Source organism: Mirounga angustirostris, unplaced genomic scaffold, assembly GCF_029215605.1.
Source record: "Mirounga angustirostris isolate CCGP_5_RB_7025 unplaced genomic scaffold, mMirAng1.0.hap1 SCAF_7, whole genome shotgun sequence".
Lineage (NCBI taxonomy): Eukaryota > Metazoa > Chordata > Mammalia > Carnivora > Phocidae > Mirounga > Mirounga angustirostris.
Genome location: NW_026991715.1, coordinates 34,597,190 through 34,618,570, shown reverse-complemented (window position 1 = coordinate 34,618,570; position 21,381 = coordinate 34,597,190). Strand labels below are relative to the sequence as shown.

The window sequence follows — 21,381 nt, the reverse complement described above, 5'->3', positions numbered from 1 at the left end:
GCAGTGCATATGCATTACAAGAAGTGCTAAATGAAGTTTTTTTGGGTTGAAGTGAAAAGATACTATGGGGAAAATCAACTGTTTAGGAATAAATTAATCACAGTGAAAATGGTAAATATCCATATAAATAAAAACGACCTTTTTCTTCTTAATTTCTTTAAAATACATAATGACTGCTAAGGCAAAAATTATAATTTTGTCTTGTGGGGTTAATATCTTTTGATATTTAATACTAACAAAAATTATAACATAAGCAATAGCATAGGAAGAGCTAAATGGTCTTGCACAGTTGTAAAGTTTCTATGTTTTATGAAAATGGTATTCTAGTAACTGTGAGTAGACTGAGGAAAGTTAAGAGGCCTGTTATAATCCTTAGAGCAACCACTAAAAAATGAAAGTACATGTATAGCTAAAAATAGGTATATCTAAAAATGAGAAGATATTAAAAAGAATATTCTAGTAATTCAAAAGACAACAGATAAGGGGAAACAGAAGAAAAAAATAAGAGGGGACAAATAGAAGACAAATAATACATATATTAGAGAACACAAATTCAAACATATCAAAAATGACCCTAATGTTATTGGACTAAACCCTTCCATTAAAAGACAGAGATTAGCAATATGGATAAAGGAACACGATCCAGAAATATTCTTTCTACAAGGGCACACTTTATGTATGTATGTATGTATTTAATTTTTAAAAAATGTTTCAAGTTTTTATTTAAATTTTAGTTAGTTAACATGTAGTGTAATATTAGTTTCAGGAGTAGAATTTAGTGATTCACCACTTTCATATAACACCTGGTGTTCATCACAACAAGTGCCCTCCTTAATACCCATCACCCATTTAGCCCATCCCCCATGCACCGCCCCTCCAGCATCTGTTTTGTTTATTAAATTCCACATATGAGTGAAATCATATGTCATTTGTCTTTCTCTGAATGACTTATTTCACTTAGCATAATATACTCTGGTTCCATTCATGTTCTTGCAAATGGCAAGATTTCATTCTTTTTTATGGCTGAATAGTATTCCATTGTAGATATACACACCACATCTTCTTTATCCATTCATCAGTCAATGGACATTTGAGCTCTTTCCATAATTTGGCTATTGTTGCTAATGCTGCAGGGTGCATGTGCCCTTTTGAATCAGTATTTTTGTATCCTTTGGGTAAATTCCTAGTAGTACAATTTCTGGGTCATAGGGCAGTTCTATTTTTAAATTTTTGAGGAACATCCATACTACTTTCCAGAGTGGCTGCACCAGTTTGCATTCCCATCGACAGTGTAAGAGGGTTCCCCTTTTCCCACATCCTCGCCAACACCTGTTGTTTCCTGTGTTGTTAGTTTTAGCCATTCTGATAGGTGTGAGGTAGTATCTCATTGTAGTTTTGATTTATATTTCCCTGACGATGAGTGATGTTGAGCATCTCTTCATGGGTCTGTTAGCTAGTCAAAGATTTTATTTTTTTTCTTAAGTAATCTCTACACCCATGTGGGGCTAGAATTTACAACCCCAATATCAAGAGTCACATGCTCTACCAAATGAGCCAGCCAGGCGTCCCACAAAGGCACACTTTAAATTTAAAGAAACAGAAAGTAAATAGACCAAAAGGGATATTCCACGCAAACACTAAACATGAGACTGGAATGGCCACTTTAGTGTCAGATAAAATATACTTCAAAAAAAAAAATGTATTAATAGCAGTAAAGACATATTTCATAATGATAAAGAGATCAATAAATAAGGAAGTTTTTAACAATCATAAATGTGTATATATGCCTAATACCAGAGCCTCAAAATGCATGAAGCAAAAATGGACACAATTAAAGGGAAAAAAAAAATAATAAAGATTTTAACACTGCTCTCTGAGCAGCTGATAGAACCAGAAAAAACCATTAAGGACAATCTGAATAATAATTGTATTTATAAATTACTACACCTGAAGACTGCAGAATACACATTCTTTCAAGTGCACTTGGTACATTCACCAAGATAGACTGCATGCTCGGCCATAAAACAAGTCGCAATAAATTTTAAAAGACTGAAATCAGGGGCGCCTGGGTGGCTCAGTCGTTAAGCGTCTGCCTTCGGCTCAGGTCATGATCCCAGGGTCCTGGGATCGAGCCCCGCATCGGGCTCCCTGCTCTGCGGGGAGTCTGCTTCTCCCTCTCCCACTCCCCCTGCTTGTGTTCCCTCTCTCCCTGTCTCTCTCTCTGTCAAATAAATAAAATCTTTTTTTTAAAGATTTTATTTATTTATTTGAGAGAGAGAATGAGATAGAGAGAGCATGAGAGTGGGGAGGGTCAGGGGGAGAAGCAGACTCCCCCGCTGAGCAGGGAGCCCGATGCGGGACTCGATCCCAGGACTCCAGGATCACGACCTGAGCTGAAGGCAGTCGCTTAACCAACTGAGCCACCCAGGCGCCCCAAATAAATAAAATCTTAAAAAAAAAAAAAAAAAAAACTTCCTAAATAGAAAACTCCAACTACAGAAGGAAATAGAAAACTCCAACTACAGAAGGTTTCATTCAAGGAAGAAATAACACCAATATTACACAGCCTTTCAGAAAACAGAGGAGGAATGAACACCCTCTCAGTCACCTTATTGGATGAGATAATACCAAAACCCGACGAAGACATTAAAAAAAAAAAAAAAGGCAGAAGGAAAAGAAAAAAAGATGAGAAAGTATGTACAAATATCTTGCATGAACACAGATGTAAAAATATTTAACAAAATATTAACAAATTGAATCCAACAACATATAACAAGATAATTATCATGTTTAAGTCGAGTTTATCCAGGAATGGGAGTAGTTTCAACATTCAAAAATCAATCAGTATAGTTCACGATATTAGTAGGATAAAGGAGAAAATCTTATTTTCATTTCAACAGATTAAAAAAAAAGCATGTGACAAAATTCAACAACTATTTGTGACAAAATTCTGAGCAAAACAGTAATAGAAAGGAACTTCCTCAATTAGAGCATTTATGAAAAATCTATGGCTACCATAATACTTAATGGTGAAATATTGAACACTTGCCCCCTAAACTGGAAATAAAGCAAGGATGCTTGCTCTCAACACTTCTATTCAATATTGTACTGTAGATCTTAGCTATTGCAATAAAGCAATAAAAAGAAATATTAAATACAAGTTTGGAAAAAAGAAGTGGAGTCTTTATTTCCAGATCATATGACTGTTCACATGGAAAATCCTAAGAAATCTTACACAGCTGATTTCCAAACTTATAAGCTATAATATAAAGACAATCTACTATTGGTGAAAGGATAGACATATAGAGCAAAGGAATGAAATAGAGTCCAGAATGAGGTCCACTGATTTTTTTTTACAAAGATGCCAAGATAATTCAATGAAAAAAGTAGGTCTTTTCAACAAATGGTTTATTGGATATTCGAATAGAGAAAAATAAACCTAGACACTTACCTTACACCATTCACAAAAATTAATTTGAATGGATCAGATAACTAAATCTAAAAGCTAAAACTAAAACTTCAAGAAGAAAACATGAGAGAAAACTGTGAACCTGGGGTAAGCAAAAGTTTCTTAAACAGGACACAGAAGACATAATAATAAGACAAAAAATAATTTACCCTTATCAAAATTTAAAACTTTGGTCTTCAAAGGACACTATTAAAAAATGAATGGGCAAACCACAGAACAGAAGAAAAGATCTGCTATAAATATATCTGATATAGAACTTCTACACAGATTTTTACAACATAATGATAATGAGATATGCAAACCAATTAAAAAGGGCAAATAATCTGAACATACTTCATAAATGAAGACATACAAATAGAAGCACATTTAAAAAAAACACTCAACATGATTAGTCATCAGGGAAATGCAAATTAAAACTATAATGAGATAATGGTTCACACCCATTCGAATGGATAATATTAAAGACTGACAATATCGGGTGCCTGGGTGGCTCAGTCGTTAAGCATCTGCCTTCAGCTCAGGTCATGATCCCAGGGTCCTGGGATCGAGTCCCGCATCGGGCTACCTGCTCTGTGGGAGACCTGCTTCTCCGTCTCCCACTCCCCCTGCTTGTGTTCCCTCTCTCACTTTGTCTCTCTCTGTCAAATAAATAAATAAAATCTTTAAAAAAAATAAAAAGACTGACAATGGCAAATGTTTGTGACGTTATGGAACTGAAACTCCTATACATTGCTAGTGAACATGTAAAATGATGCAAATACTTTTTTTTTCAAAGATTTTATTTATTTATTTGACAGAGAGAGAGAGCGCCCATGAAAGAGAGCACAAGTGGAGGGAAGGGGCAGAAGGAGAGGGAGAAGCAGACTCCCTGCTGAGCAGGGAGCCCCGACGACGCGAGGCTCCATCACAGGACCTTGGCTGGATCCCAGGACCCTGGAATTAAGACCCGAGCCAAAGGCAGATGCCCAACTGATTGAGCCACCCAGGCGCCCCAATGGTGCAAATACTTTGAGAAATAATTTGTCAGTTTCTTAAACCATAAAACCACTACAGAACCCAATCAGTGTACTCACAGGTAGTAGAGAAATAAAAGGGAAACAACATATATTCATACAAGGGTTTGCACACAAATGTGCACCGAAATCTTATTCACAGCAGCCAAAAATAGGAAACAGCTCAAAGATCCATCAACAAAATATATCACAAAAATGTGATATATCTATACAATGGAAATACTACTCAACAACGGAAAGGAATGAACTACTGAATATATACAACATGAATCAATCTCAAAATCATAAGGCTGAGTAAAGAAGGCAGACACAAAAAGTCCATATTGAACAATTCCATTTATATATTATTCTAGAAAATGCAATTAATCTAACAGTGAGAGAAAGCAGATCAGTTGTTCTCTGGGGCCTGGGACAGAGGGAGGGAAATGAATGCAAAGGGACAAAAGGAAACTTTTGGGGGGGGATGGAAATATTCTGTATCTTCATGATAATTTTAAGAGTGTATACAATCATCAAAACTCACTGAATCATATACTTTACATGGATGCAATCTATATTAGCCACCTATACTTTAATATTAAGGTTGATAAAAATAAAGCCAGATACATTATGAATGTCACTATAAAAATTTAAGGTTCTTTTTTTTTAAAGATTTTATTTATTTATTTGAGAGAGAGAGAGAATGAGAGATAGAGAGCACGAGAGGGAAGAGGGCAGAGGGAGAAGCAGACCCCCCGCTGAGCAGGGAGCCCGATGTGGGACTCGATCCCAGGACTCCAGGATCACGACCTGAGCCAAAGGCAGTCGTTTAACCAACTGAGCCACCCAGGCGCCCAAAATTTAAGGTTCTTAAACCAGTGTGGATACTGCCTTTTGTTTTTTATCCTGCCCAAACTACCTGAGGCACTAGCAATCTTAAAAGACAACGGGAAAAAGAAAAAAAGGAATTACTCATTTTCCTTAACTGCCTAGAGTTGTGTATCTAAACTTAGGTTACTTAATACCTTGGGGGACTCTGCGGATTTACAGTTTTTGTGCAATATTTTTGTATTATTTTAGATGTAAAACAAACTCTACTGATGTTACAAACAAAATAAAATCTTCAAACACAAAAACTGATTTAAGTTTCTCCTGTTCTTGGATTTCTAAAAGCCCCCAAGTAAGCTTTTGAATAGGAGACTATTCAGTCATTGTATAGATAAAAAATAGAAAAAAGCTCAAAGTAAATTCGGTCAAACCACTCTAGGGTACACCCTTCAGTAGAACATTTCATGAGAACAATAGATAAAATATTGATTAATTTATAAATGATATATAGAATGAAAATGGACAGTGTACTTCAGAGGAGAGGCAAAAGTGAATGAGGCAGATGGCAGCTGAAATACAGAATATCATAACTACAAATATGAACATGAACTACTTTCAACTCCTCACTTATTACACAGACAGTAAATCTTGTTTGGTGGTAAAAATCAGTATGAACAAACTATTTGTGAGCCCAGGGTCATAGATTATGAAGCACACTATATAAGAAGCAAAGCAAAGCAAATGCTTATGCTCTCAAAATTAAAAGGTCCTTTTCTCTCCTCAGAGCTACAAGGAACATCATTATAACTCAGACCTATTTGATTTTTAGTTGAATAAAAGTTGAGAGGCGGGGCGCCTGGGTGGCTCAGTCGTTAAGCATCTGCCTTCGGCTCAGGTCATGATCCCAGGGTCCTGGGATCGAGTCGCACATCGGGCTCCCTGCTCAGCGGGAAGCCTGCTTCTCCCTCTCCCCCTCCCCCTGCTGGTGTTCCCTCTCTCGCTGTGTCTCTCTCTGTCAAATAAATAAATAAAATCTTAAAAAAACAAACAAACAAACATTTGAGAGGCATCAGAGGTCACCAGCTCTGATTCACAACACACCAAAATGCAGACAGCATGGCTATAATCTTCCCAATACTTTAATCTTTGGTGGTAGAGAACAGGTGCTTGGGAGATGCATTTCATCTTAAACACCTTAATAATTAACTATCTTGCTCAGGCTGTCGTTATCCTTAGGAGGTACCCTTTAAAAGCTTTGATAGAGATGTAGAATATGTCCTTCTTTTTAAGAGAAGAAGCCAAATGTAAAATCTTTTTTTTTTCTATTACATGACATTTTCCAAATCAAAAGAGCAGGAATGAAAAACAAGGTCTGTTATTAACTTCCTCGGTGTCTATATTATTTCTAAGTACCAAGTTGGGGACTAGAGACAATCTGGCTCAGTTGGCAACTTGCAACTAATTATTGGACCTGATGGACTATTTTTAATATTTCCCAAAATAGTCCCAACTATGGCTAGAAATAGGAACCAAAGAGAATTATGTCTCAGAGAATAACTCATGACCTACAACATTTACAGAAGCAGATCCAACAGAGAAGTTAAGACAATATTCTTAATCACAATCATCAACAGAAAGAATAAGCCAATATTAGAAGCTGAGAGCATGAACAGATGTTTCCGGAGTGATAGGAGCTATACAGTGAAATAGATGATTAAAAGAAATAGAGACAGTTCTAACATCTCAATTCACAACTATGAGGGACTAGGCATAGATCACTACAGAGCTTCAACAGACTTGTAAAATACAAAAGGAATTTTAGGAGAAAAACCCAGCATTTTTCCCTTGTAAACATTCAAGTTGTTCAGGTGTTCTAAAGCAAGATAATCTAATAATTATTATTAAAATGTGTAGGATGCAATTTATGATTATTTTATCTTCTTGATGCTCTTATCATTATGTAATGTCCCTATTTATAACTATTAAGTTTCTTGCCTTAAGGTGTACTGTGACATTTGTATAGCAGATACTGTATACAGTTTCTCTTTTGATAAGTGTTTGCATGATATCACCTCTTTCCATCCTTTTACTTTCAACCTTTCTTTATCCTTTTAATAAAGGTATGTCTCTAATAAATGACATATGGTTGTTTAATTTCTAACCAGTCCCACCATCTTTATTAATTGGAACGTTTAGTCTGTTTACATTTAATGTAAATACTGATATACTTCAATTTAAATCTGTCATCTTACTACTTATTTTTTTTTTTAAGATTTTATTTATTTATTTGAGAGAGAGAGAATGAGAGAGAGCACATGAGAGGGGAGAGGGTCAGAGGACGAAGCAGACTCCCTGCCAAGCAGGGAGCCCGATGCAGGACTCGATCCAGGGACTCCAGGATCATGACCTGAGCCGAAGGCAGTCGCTTAACTGACTGAGCCACCCAGGCGCCCCACATATTCTTTTAATATTTTAAATGGATTACCCGGGAAGATATAACATGCATCCTTGACTTATTAAAGTCTAATGTAAATTTTTACTTTTACCACTTCTAGGATGACACAATGGCCGTAGAATCTTTTAATTGTATTAAATTTTAATTCTATTAAATCCATTAATTCTATTTACCTTTCTCCATATATGAGAACGTTATTGTTCTCATATATTTCAGTTCTTTTTATATTTTAAATCCTACTATGCATTATTGTTGTTTTATTCAGTGAATATTTACCTCCACTGCTTCGTTCTTTCTCCCCTTCCTTCTTACCTTTCCTTCTTCCCCCCTCCCTCCCATTCTCCTTCCTTCCTTCCTTTCTATACTTCTTATGCTTCTATCTGGAAATATTTTCCATATACCTAAAGAAATCACTGTTTACCTCAGTGAAGATCTGCTTAGGATATATTTCCTCAGTTTTGGTTCATTTGAAAATAATTTATTTACTTTCCTTTTTGAAGGATATTTTTGCTGGGCATAAAATTCTAGGCTTGCAGTTGTCTTCTTTAAGCCGTCATTTCATTGTTTTCTGGCTTCCATTTTTTTTTTCTTGAGAGCTCCGTTGTCAGTCTTGCTATTGCTCATTTAAAGGTAATAGGTCTGGGGCACCTGCGTGGTGCAGTTGATTAAGCAGCCAACTCTTGATTTCATCTCAGGTTCATGATCTCAGGGTGGTGAAATTGAACCCTGCCTCAGCGGGGAGTCTACTTGGGATTCTCTCTCCCTCTGCCCCTCCCTCAACTTGAGTGTATGTGCACGTGCATGCTCTCACTCTCTCTCATTCTAAAAAATAAATAAATAAATCTTTAAAGAAAGAAAAGATTCTCCCACTCTCTCTGCCCCTGCTTACTCACACACTCTCTCTCTCTCCCTCTCTAAATACATAAATAAAGGTAATAGGTCTTTTATTTTCTGGCTATCAAAAGAGGATCATTAAAAAGACTATTAAAGTCAATAAATCTATGGCATAACTTATTCTAAAAAAGAGAAAGCAAAAATACAATATGAAGGCTGTAAAAAGAAACACCATTGGGACACTTCAGTTAAGTGTCTGCCTTGGGCTAGGTCATGATACCAGGGTCCTGGGACTGAGTCCCGAATGGGGCTCCTTGCTCAGTGGGGAGCCTGCTTCTCCCTCTGCCTGTTGCTTCCCCTGCTTGTGCTCTCTCTCTCTCTGACAAATAAAATCTTAAAAAAAAAAAAAAGAAATACCATTATGGTTTCTACTACATTAAAATAATGAGAAATCAATGAATAACTTTAAACCTATATATTACATTTTAAAATTTAGATTAAATGCACAAATTTGTTGAAAAAAACAATTTGCCAAACTGACACAACTAGAAATATAAAATTTATGTAGCTCTATACCTATTGCAGATATTGAATTTATGATTAAAAACATTTTCATGAAAAGAACTTTAATCCAATAAGGCTTAATTCTGAATTCTCCATATATTTTTGGGAGAAGAAAACACTGATTTACACACAAACTTTCCAAAGAGTTGAAAAAGAAGTAAAACTTCTTAACTTACTATATGAGGCCAGGATAGCCTTGATATCAAACCCTTACAGAAACCTTACAAGAATGGAAAATTACAAGTTAATTTCTATCATAAAGACAGATTTTTAAAATTCTAAGCAAACTGTTAGGAAAATAGATCCAGTCATATAAAGGATAATACATTACAACCAACCAAGGTTTATTCCAAGAATGCAATATTGGTTTATTATTAATAAATCAACCAATGTGATTCATGATTTGAATAAAATGAAAGGATAAAATCATATGATCACTTCAATAAGCAGAGAAATATATGATAAATTTAATACCCATTCATAATTTTTTAAAGATCTCTTAGTAAATTAGAAAAGGAAGGAAGTTCCTTAACCTGACAGAGGACCTCTGGGGAAAAAAAATGTATCTCATATTCAATATAAAAAACTTTCTCTCTGAAATCAGAAATAAAACAAGACTATCATCACTTCAATTCAACAATGCCACAAAGCCATAAAACAGAAACTATATGATTAGACATTTAAAAAAATAAATAAATAAAATGAAGAGTATTGGAAATGGCATAACAGTGTATGCAGAAAATATAAAATAATATAAAAATGTGAGATTTCAAAACAAAATTTAGCAAGGACACTAGCTACAAAGTTAACACAAAAATTAGTTTTATATCTATATACCTGCAAAAAATGATTATAAAATGAAATTTTTAAATGCTAGTTATACTAGCATCAAAATACCAAATATCTAATGAACTTGTACAAAATATCCCCACACACACATTAAACACACATAAACAGAGGAAAAAATAAAATAAATAGAAGGATATATCATGTTAGTAGACCAGCTGTTTATGGATATATTGTCATTATGTTAATAAATCCCATATTGTTTATACAGTAAATAAATATCCAAGTAAAATTTTGTCAAAATGTCAATATGCCTCATATTTTCTGCAGATTCAATGTAATACCACTTAAAATAAGAGCAGAGTTTTTTTGGTAGAAATCGACAAGCTGATTCTGTAATTTCTATAGAAATGCCAAGGGCCAAAAAGAGCTAAATTAATCTAGAAGCAGAAGAACAAAGGGGGAGAACTTACACAACTGTATAACAATACGTATCAATACAGAATGGAACTGGCACAGGAATAGAGGACTAGACCAATGAAACAGAATGAGAGTCTAGAGATAGGCACAAATATACAGTCACTTGGTTTACGACAAAGGTAGTGCTGCAGAGTAGTAAGAAAAGGGTGGTCTTTTTATTAAATGGTGCTGTATATGTAGAAAATCTAACTGGATTTACATATGGAAACAATTAATATCAGCTCTGACATTACACAATACTCAAAAATACAATTTCAGATAGATTAAGATTCTTAATGTGCAAGTTAAAACAAGGAAGCTGCTGGGAATATGGCAACCACTAATCAGATATGGCTATTTAAACATAAGCTTGAATTAACTTTAGTAACATTAAAAATTCAGTCCTGCAGTTTCACTAGCCACATTTCAAGTGCTCAGTAGCCATATGTCCTATATATGCAGATATAGAAAATTTCCAACATACAGAAAGTTTCACTGGGCAGCAATGTTCTAGCAAATAATATAGAAGCATATCTTCATGACCTTGGAGTAGGCTACATTTCATTAAAAGGATAGAAAGAGTACTAAGTAAGGGCGCCTGGGTGGCTCAGTTGTTTAAGCAGCTGCCTTCGGCTCAGGTCATGATCCTGGAGTCCCGCATCAGGCTCCCTGCTCAGCGGGGAGTCTGCTTCTCCCTCTGACTCTCCCCCTCTCATACTCTCTCTCTATCACTATCTCTCTCAATAAATAAATACAAATCTTAAAAAAAAAAAAAAAAGGATAGAAAGAGTACCAAGTAAAAAGAAAATATTGAAAATTGGATCTCATTAAAATTAGGAATTCCTGTTAATCAAAAGACATCATTAAGAGACACAGAGTATCTCTATATACTACTATGGAGTGATCATAAATTTATATTTTTAAGTAAAAAAACCAAAGTGGAGAAGAATATGTTTTGTATGTTATAATTTATCCTAAAAAGCAGAGGATAGACACACATATATATTTGCTTATATATATATACATATATGTATATGTAAAAAGAAATAGTAAAAGGATAAACCATAAAATTTGATTACTTGTAAGAGGAAATAAGGACTAAAGTAGAGGAACAGACATAGTGAATACTAGACTTTTCTAAATACACTTTCTTATAAATTTATTTTGGGATCAGTGTAATATTTTACACAACTATAAAAGAAAATTAAATTTTAAAAAGCAAGACCTATTTTTTAAAGTTTTTATTTAAATTCCAGTTAGTTAAAATACAGTGTAATATTAGTTTCAGGCCTAAATTTGAAAGCAACTTAAAATAAATGAACCTAACTCTGTATGTACTTGGCAGCTTAACTACAAAGAGATGAACTCTTCCAAGATACTTTAAAACACGATGATTTGGGGGCACCTGGGTGGCTCAGTCGTTAAGCGTCTGCCTTCGGCTCAGGTCATGATCTCAGGGTCCTGGGATCGAGCCCCGCATCAGGCTCCCTGCTCCGCGGGAAGCCTGCTTCTCCCTCTCCCACTCCCCCTGCTTGTGTTCCCTCTCTCGCTGTGTCTCTCTCTGTCAAATAAATAAATAAAATCTTTAAAAAAAACCACGATGATTTGTACATGCCCAGCACAAATGAAAATAATGACAAAAATATTAAACTGATACTATAATCATATTGTTGGTGCAGTGCTGGTATTGTTTTCTAAGTCTGTTGTTTGAGCAGTGTGGGTTAACATGAGTAATTAAGTTGGTATAAATGAAAACTGGGATTTTTGTTGTGGGAAAGGAGACATATACAATACTGAAATTAGCCAGACACAAAAACATAATCATACTATATGATTCTCTTTTTATGGTGTAGGAACTCATGATAATGGTTATCTTTCAGAAGAGAGTAACGATAGATGGGTGGGGTAGGGGTGGGTTGCTGGTAATTCTCTACTTCCTTCCCTCTGTGGTGGTTGCGTGATTGGGTTGGCTTTGGATTATTCATGAAGCTGTACACTTATGATATATGAACTTTTATGTATGTTACACTCCAATTAAAATTTCTTTTTTTTAGATTTTTTATTTATTTGTTTGACAGAGAGAGACAGTGAGAGAGGAAACACAAGCAGGGGGGTGGGAGAGGGAGAAGCAGGCTTCCTGCTGAGCAGGGAGCCCGATGTGGGACTCGATCCCAGGACCCTGGGATCATGACCTGAGCTGAAGGCAGACGCTTAATGACTGAGCCATTCAGGCACCCCTCGATTAAAAATTTTTAAAGTAAGATTTGTGTGAAGCAGCTAAAACTATGCTTAGTGGAAATATATAGCTTCTTATTTTTTTTAAGATTTTATTTATTTATCGGGCGCCTGGGTGGCTCAGTTGGTTAAGCGACTGCCTTCGGCTCAGGTCATGATCCTGGAGTCCCAGGATCGAGTCCCGCATCGGGCTCCCTGCTCGGCAGGGAGTCTGCTTCTCCCTCTGACCCTCCTCCCTCTCATGCTCTCTGCCTCTCATTCTCTCTCTCGCAAATAAATAAAATCTTTAAAAAAATATATTAAAAAAAAGATTTTATTTATTTATTTGATAGAGAGAGAAAGAGAGAGCACAAGCAGGGGGAGCGCAAGAGGGAGAGGGAGAAGCAGGCTCTCCGCTGAGCAGGGAGCCCGATGCGGGGCTCAATCCCAGGACTCTGGGATCACAACCCCAGTTGAAGGCAGACGCTTAACGACTAAGCCAACCAGGCGCCGGAAATTTATAGCTTTTTTAAAAAAGATTTTATTTATTTATTTATTTTGAGAGAGAGAGCGGGAGAGAGTGAGGAGAGGAGCAGAGGGGGAGGGAGAAGGAGAGAGAGAGAGAGAGAATCTCTAGCAGGCTCTGTGAGCTGAGTTAGGGCCCAATACCAATCTCCATCTCATGACCCTGAGATCAGGAGCCTGAGATCATGACCTGAGCTGAAACCAAGAGTCAGTCGCTCAACTGACTGAGCCACCCAAGCGCCCCAGAAGAAATTTATAGCTTTAAATCCATATATTAGGGGCACCTGGGTGGCTCAGTCGGTTAAGCGTCTCCCTCTGGCTCAGGTCATGATCCCGGGGTCCTGGGATTGAGCCCCAAGGCGGGCTCCCTGCTCAGTGGGGAGCCTGCTTTTCCCTCTCCTTCTGCCTCTCCTGCTTGTGCTCTCTCTGTCAAATAAATAAATAAAATCTTTAAAAAAAATCCATATATTAGAAACAAAACCTGAAAATCAGCAAGCTAAATAAGCAGGTAGAAAACAAAGAGAGGGCCGCCTTGGTGTCTCAGTTGGTTAAGTGTCTGCTTTCAGCTCAGGTAATGATCTCAGGGTCCTGGGATGGAGCCCCACGTTGGGCTCCTTGCTCCTCGGAGCCTGCCTCTGCCTGCCGCTCCGCCTACTTGAGCTCTCTCTCTCTGTCAAATAAACAAAATCTTAAAAAAAAAAAAGAAAACAAATAGAAAATTGAATACAAAGAAAATATGAGGAAGGAAATAAAGTTAAGAGCAGAAATTAATAAAATAGAAAGCAAACATACAAGAAATAGAATCCCAAAAGTCAAAAGTTAGTTTTTGGAAAGGCTAATATAATTCATAAACTACTTCCCAGTCTAGTCGGGAAAAATGAGAGGTGACGATAACTAGCATCAGGCTTGAAAAGGGAATACCACTATAGATCCTACGATGTTAAAAAGATCATAAGAGGACATTATTAACATCCTCATACCAAAAAAAGCTGAGATGAAATTAACATATTTTGGGGAAAGAATTTACAAAACAAGAAAAATTAAAATATAAATAATTCTATTGCTGATAAAGAAATATAATTTCATGACTTAAAACTTCCCCACAAAGAAAACTAAGGCACAGAGAACATCACTAGTGAATTCCACTAAATATTTAAGAAAGAAAGATCACCAATCTAAATAAACATGTTCAGAGAATAAAAAAGAGAAAAAAAAAAAAAAACCTTTGAATTTGTTTAATAACCTTGTCACCAAACCCTTATAAGAAAGGAAAATGACAAGCCCATCTTGAGTGTTAAGTATAAAGGCAAAACCCACTATGAAGATGTCTTAACTAGTTGTTTTTATTTTGCATGAACCTCATTTTTAGACTAAACAAAACAGCTGTAATCTTTGCTTAAAGATTCTAAAGAATAAGCACAATGTGCATGAATTCAGAGAACATTTTTGAGGGTATGTCATTACAGTTCTTCTAAGAAAACAGTATATATGTAGATGGCAACCAGATGGTTCTAGAACAGCCAAGAATTTAGGATGAGACAGAAAAGTTTTCTTTTTCTCTGCAGCACAGGAGAGAGAAGATGTGATTGCATATTCATTTCTAGATTCAAAGACAAGTTCCAGATGAATATATAATGACCTTCTGTGTTTTTAGCTTGAGGAGGAAATTGTTATCCTAATTCTTTTCTTTTTCATAAACGCAGTATAAAAGAGACATGCAATTTATTTATATCCTGAACCATTCTCCTCTTGTCAATTAAAATTGGGAACAAAGTGAGTAACCACTTTGATGATTTAGTTTTTGTTTTTAAGAATAATCTTTACCCACAAACTCCTTACTTCCCATAATACTTCAGTCAGAACCCTGGCCTATAATCCACATGCACTTGACATTCTTCCAAATGTTAATTATTTCTGATACTCATATTATATCCATTATATCCAATGTAAAAGCCTCTTTGCAACTTAATCCATCTTCACCCCAACCCAGCAAAATGTATTTAGTCTCTGGAATATTATTGTTTTCCTCTAACTATAAATGTTGAAGGCAACAAACACCAACAGATCTTTATCAGTCACATTGTTAAAATTTTCCCATTCATACATTTCGCAGGCATTGCTTTTTCCTTCTTGTTATTAAGGCATTCAGTGAACACTATGCCAAGCATTCTTTTCTAAAGAATCATGATTGGGGGGCGCCTGGGTGGCTCAGTCATGAAGCGTCTGCCTTCGGCTCAGGTCAAGGCCCCAGGGTCCTGGGATGGAGCCCCACATCAGGCTCCTTGCTCAGCAGGAAGCCTGCTTCTCCCTCTCCCACTCTCCCTGATTGTGTTCCCTCTCTTGCTGTGTCTCTCTGTCAAATAAATTTTAAAAAAAGATTTTTATTTATTTATTTGACAGAAAGAGAGAGAGCACAAGTAAGCAGAGAGGCAGGCAGTGGGAGAGGGAGAAACAGGCTTCCCGCTGAGCAGGGAGCCCGATGAGGGGCTCAATCCCAGGACGCTGGGATCATGACCTGAGCCGAAGGCAGCCACTTAACCGACTGAGCCACCCAAGCGCCCCTAAATAAATAAAATCTTTAAAAAAAAAAAAATCATGATTGGATCAATATGCAATTGGATAGGAAGAATAAAGTAATAAAATTACTGGGTGAATTACAAATACTCCAGCTATCTAGAAGTTATTTTATTCATGCTCTTATACATCATACTTTCTTTATATATAAGGAAATATCCAGTCCACAAAATTATTATCAGACAATGGACTACCTAAAAAATGAAATATCAACATTGATGGAAAAAGACTTCTTAAGTGGATGAATGGGATGGCACAGTATTCCTGAATGTATGAACAATTTACCTTCGTTACTGTCACTCATTTAAGTTTAAAAATTTGGTGGCAAGGAATATTTTTCTCTGTTATTAGTTATATTTATCCTTTCATTTATTTTTTTAAGTAGGCTCCATGCCCAATATGGAGCCCAAGGTAGAGCTTGAACTCACAACCCTGAGATCAAGACCTGAGCTGAGATCAAGAGTTGGGCGCTTAAACAACTGAGCTACCCAGGCACCCCTACATTCTTCCTTTTAAATAATTTTCTAACTTCCAGATCCGTTTCCTTTCAAGTCTGCTTAATATGTGTTTTTCAAACAATACCCGACTCCCAAACTTCAGACATTACTGGTATTCTCATCTCTCTTTGTTATAGAAAACAATGAAATAAAAGAAGTTATGAATTTTCTTGATAGGAAGAGCATTTACACATTAAGTGTTTTGATACCTGAAATATTAACATTATAGTGCACCAATTTTCTCCCTTAAAATTAACTGTATTTTAATTTGCATCCACTGTGACTTTCACAGTACAAAAACGTGCATCCCTACTAATCACTTTGTTATAGAGAGGGACTGCAATCATATTTAGCAACAGAACACAGCATTGAGGTTTTTCAAGCTAGTTCTAGGACCAGAAAACCCCACTATTTTGTTGTTTAACTATTATACATGAGGAAGAAAATAACCATTGAAATAATATATTTGAAAGTGATCTTTAAACTGTTAAATATATATACATATAAAGTGGAAAAGTGAGTTAAATCTTTGCCCTTGATGTTGAACTCTTCCCTCAATGTTACCACCCAATTCATACATTAGCAAATGTATTTATTCTTTTATTTATTTATTTATTTATTTATTTATTTATTTATTTATTTATTTTAATTTGAGAGGGACAGAGAATGAGAGAGAGCACATGAGAGGGGGGAGGGTCAGAGGGAGAAGCAGACCCCCTGCTGAGCAGGGAGCCCGATGCAGGACTCGATCCAGGGACTCCAGGATCATGACCTGAGCCAAAGGCAGTTGCTTAACCAACTGAGCCACCCAGGCGCCCAGCAAATGTATTTATTCTCTCATTCAGCAAGCATTTACTCTCATATATTACATTCTATTATGTCATGTGAGAATATCAAATATGCAAAACTATAATGCATGTAAATCTATTTTATTTGCAGTTAACATCATTATTTGAGGAGAATAACTTATAACTCACTTTTTCCCTATTACCTGGAATAGTAAAACAAGGAATCTTCCATTCTCTTCCCTAATCTCTGCATACCTCCTTCCCTTGTTTCCATGATCTCTATGAGAAGTCAGAAAGTCATATCGTAAAATTGCTAAAGATTGTCCTCACTCTATTCAAAAAGTTTCTGAAATGCAAAGGGCCACTATGGATACATTTAAGTATTTGAATAATTTAACTTTCATTAGATGCATTACTCTCAAATATGGTATTTACTTATTTTAAAGTATACTGCCCTCTAAAATAATAAGAAAATTAAATCCAAGTTGAATGGACTTTGAATGGCAAATGCACCTTGAACACACTAATGTTTCTGATGTAACAATTCCCTTTCAAGCACTGAGTAATATACGGAATTGTTGAATCATTATATTGTACACCTGAATTGAATATAACATTGTATGTTAACTACACTGGAATTAAAATTTAAAAAATACTCATCTTTTATTTGTGAAGTATATCAATAAAAACACAAAATTAAAGGTTGTCAAGTCCTATACCCAATGGTTTGATCTTCTTTCTATCAATACATACAGGTGTTCTGAGACATGCTTATAATTTCCATATACTGAGAAACACTGTATGGAGCTATTAGCTATGTTTTAGAGTGTCATTCTCGAAAAGGACTACTCTGTCAAAAATGGCATTTATTTAAAGTATGACCTAGAAAATATGTTGCATTTTATTAAATAGTGTATCATTCAAGATTTAATTCAAATGCCATCTCTACCATCATGCCTTCTCTGACTCCTTCCTCCTTTCCTAGATGTTCTCTCACAGTCTCTCTCTCCCTTCTTTGAACATCCATTGCAATTTATTTTTACATTTTTTAGGTTATCATCATTAAATCATGTATTGTAATGGTTTGAGCAAATGTCTCATCTTCCATGATATCATGCTTATGTTATGCAAAGAGTAGTGTATATTTTTCATTCCCACTTTCGGTGTCAGAATGTCTTACACATATCTGTTGCACAAAATAGTTTTTTGAATGAAGGGATTTATGCTTTAAATAATTCCTTAAACAAATTCCCAAAGGGAATTAAAAACTTTCCAGGTCATTTATTACCTGTACCAGAAACTGGTGCCTTATTTCTTAATTTTAGACATTTATGCTATATTACTTTTATTGTTCTTTGATGGTTTTGAATTTCTTACCCTTGTTTCTCAAAAATAAACTATAAACTCCTTGGACAGTCTTTTAATACTTATATATGCCCAAAATTCTTAGCACAGTGGGTGCTAAGCAGGAGTGTTCAATTCAGTGGAATAAATGTTGCCGAAGACTCACCTAAGAAGCATTTCAAAACACAGCTAGCAGTCATCTCCTGGCCAAGGGAATCAAATCTCCAAAAATTTGCTTACCATGGCATTGACATTTATGTGATCCCCTTTCCTATTCCGAATATGAATGCAGGATACTGGCAAATTCAATCCTACCCCTGTAGCCAGATTTCTCAGGTCAGCAGTACTGTATTCCCCACGCAACAGCAAACTGTTATTATCAGAACCAAGTCCTAGAGAGGCCTGATAGAGATAGGTCTGAGAAAGTCTCTCAACGGTAGTGACGTCTACTGTGGCTGATAACATGCAAGGACTCGAAGCCATCTTCCTCGCATACCTCAGTTCCTCTGGGGAGCGACAGCACCTTTGAGAACAACAAACTGGGCTCTGGTTCACCTTGATGCACAAAAAGAAAAGTAACCACCCCAGAAATAAAAAGGAAATACAGGCCAGAGCAATTACTAAGTACAGGTTCTGGGTAGAAAGGTGGCCTCCTGTTTCCCAGGTATCCTCAAAGTCTGGAAGGACCTGAGGGGCCGAGTTGCTCAACAGTACACCCAATGTGACAGAAGAGGAAAGTGATGGGTCTCCCTGGTCCCGAACCACGACCACCACCCTCTGTTTAACCGCATCACTGGGAAGAATTAATCGGGCAGTTCGGAGCTCTCCCATACTGGCTGAAATTCTGAAAAGGCTGGAGTCAGAAGCCTGAGAAATATGGTAGGAAAGCCAAGCATTAGAGCCACTGTCTGCATCCTCTGCTACCACTTTTGTGACCAAGTGTCCACTTCTGGCAGAGCGGGGCGCAATCTCCACTGGAATGGAGCCATTTCTGGACACGGGAACCAAGATGACTGGAGCATTATCATTCCTATCTACCACAAACAAGTTCACAGTCACTGTTGCACTCCTGGGAGGAATGCCACCATCCCGGGCTTCCACTTGGAAGTGAAACCCCCTGAGCTGCTCAAAGTCAAAGGACGTTTTGGCAGTGATAGCCCCGCTGGATGATTCTACTGCCACCAAGCTAGAGGCCGTCTGCCTTTCAGAGATAATATCCAACAGCTCATAGAAGACAAGGCCATTCTTCCCCAGGTCGGGATCCTGGGCAAACACACAGCCTAGAGAGGCCCCAGGACCATTGTTTTCAGCCACAAAAAGTTCCTGTTGTGGTTGAGCAAAGCTTGGTGAATTGTCATTCACATCAGCAACAGACACAGTCAGTGTCTTGAGGGTGCTCAAGGGGGATGAGCCACCATCTGAGGCAGTGATCAGGACCTGGTATTCGCCGACCTGCTCCCGGTCCAGCGGCCCATCAGTCAGCAAGCTGTAGTAGTTGTCAAAGGAAGCCTTCAGCTTAAAAGGGCCTCCACTGGACATGCTACAAACGACCTTACCGTTGGGACCGAGATCCTCATCCCTGAGACTGAGGAGGGCAATCACTGTGCCAGGGGCAGCGTCCTCAGAAACTGAACTGGACAGAGTCAGGAGATTCACCTCGGGGGCATGATCATTCACATCCGTCACTTCCACCAGCAGTTTGACAGTATTAGCTAAACCGAAGGTGCCCTCATCCCTCGCCTCAATGTACGCCTCCAACAACGTTTCCGGTGGACCTAGTGACGCAGCTACCCGCACCTCCCCAGTTCTAGGGTGCACGTGAAAGTGGTGTCGCAGCGCTGCTCGCGTGCTGTTGCTTAAGGAGTACCGGATTTCCCCATTGGAGCCTTCATCCGGGTCCGAGGCCTGAACTCGTAGTAACACAGTCCCGTTCGGTGCAGTCTCTGGTACCTTGGCGCGGTACACTGGGCGCTCAAATACCGGCGCACTGTCGTTTGTGTCCACCACTATGATGGTAACTCGTGCGTCTCCGGAGCGCGCGGGCCGCCCGCCGTCCCTAGCGCTGAGCACCAGCTGGTGGGTGGCGCGCTGCTCCCGATCCAGCGCTTTCGCTAATACCAACTCCGGGTATTCACTGCCGTCCACCTGCGATCCCATGATCAGGCGAAAGTGCTGGCTGGGGCTCAGACTGTAGCTTAGGACCCCGTTGCTTCCCTCGTCAGCATCTTGGGCATTAGGGAGAGTAAAGCGGGCTCCCGGCATCAGGAACTCGGGGATGTGCAGCTGCACGTCGCCGGCAGGGAAGAAAGGCGAGCTGTCGTTGGTGTCCACGACGTGAACTCGCATCGGGTGTAGCTCCAGCGGGTCCTCGAGCACCAGCTCATAGGTCAAGACGCAGACAGCTTTGGTCTCGCACAGCCGTTCGCGGTCCGCCGGCTCTAGGACCACCAAGCCGCCGCTGGCCCGATCCACCCCGAAGTAGGGCTCGCGGTGGCCGGAAAGGAAGCGAAAGTTCCTCAAGGACAGAGCGGCCGCTGACAGCCCCAAGTCCGCGGACACATTGCCTACGGCTACGCCCCGCTCGGTCTCCTCCAACACTGAGTATTCCAGCTGTCCGGCGGCAGAGCCGCAGGAGACCCACAGACATAAAACCGCCACCTTCCAGCCCGCCATCCTCCCTCTCGGCGTCCTCGCTCCACCAGCAGTGACCCAGGACCATGCTCCGGACTCCCGGAGAGCACGAACCCTAGGAAAGAGCAAGGGCCGGCCGCCCTCCGCAGCGGGCTAGAAGGGCACGGATCGCCGACGTTCGGCCTCCTGAATATACTGGAATTGCCCGGGACTGGCGGGCTGGAAGGTCTGCTCGCCGGACTGGAGCTTTGGCAGCCGTCTGGGAAAGCGGGGCTGGCCGGTGCGGAGGAGCGCAGCGCCGCCTAGGGGTGCAGAGACGAGGTAAACGGCTCGGGCTAGGGAGGCGCCGTCTCCATTCCCCGCTAGCTGGGATCTCTCCGAAGTCCCGGCGGCCCGCGCCGGGCCGGGCAAGGAAGACGCT

At 38.5% G+C, this 21,381-nt stretch overlaps 2 protein-coding genes across 2 annotated transcripts in view; both read right to left on the bottom strand.

The window, feature by feature from the left end:
* Positions 1-21,381, bottom strand: part of LOC123857300 (protocadherin alpha-C2) — a 104,301-nt gene that overhangs the window by 63,023 nt on the left and 19,897 nt on the right. The window lies entirely within an intron of this gene.
* Positions 15,684-21,152, bottom strand: PCDHAC1 (protocadherin alpha subfamily C, 1). Its single transcript, XM_064596003.1, has one exon. It carries the CDS (start codon positions 21,000-21,002, stop codon positions 18,546-18,548), a length of 2,457 nt encoding a protein of 818 aa, XP_064452073.1. The 5' UTR covers positions 21,003-21,152; the 3' UTR covers positions 15,684-18,545.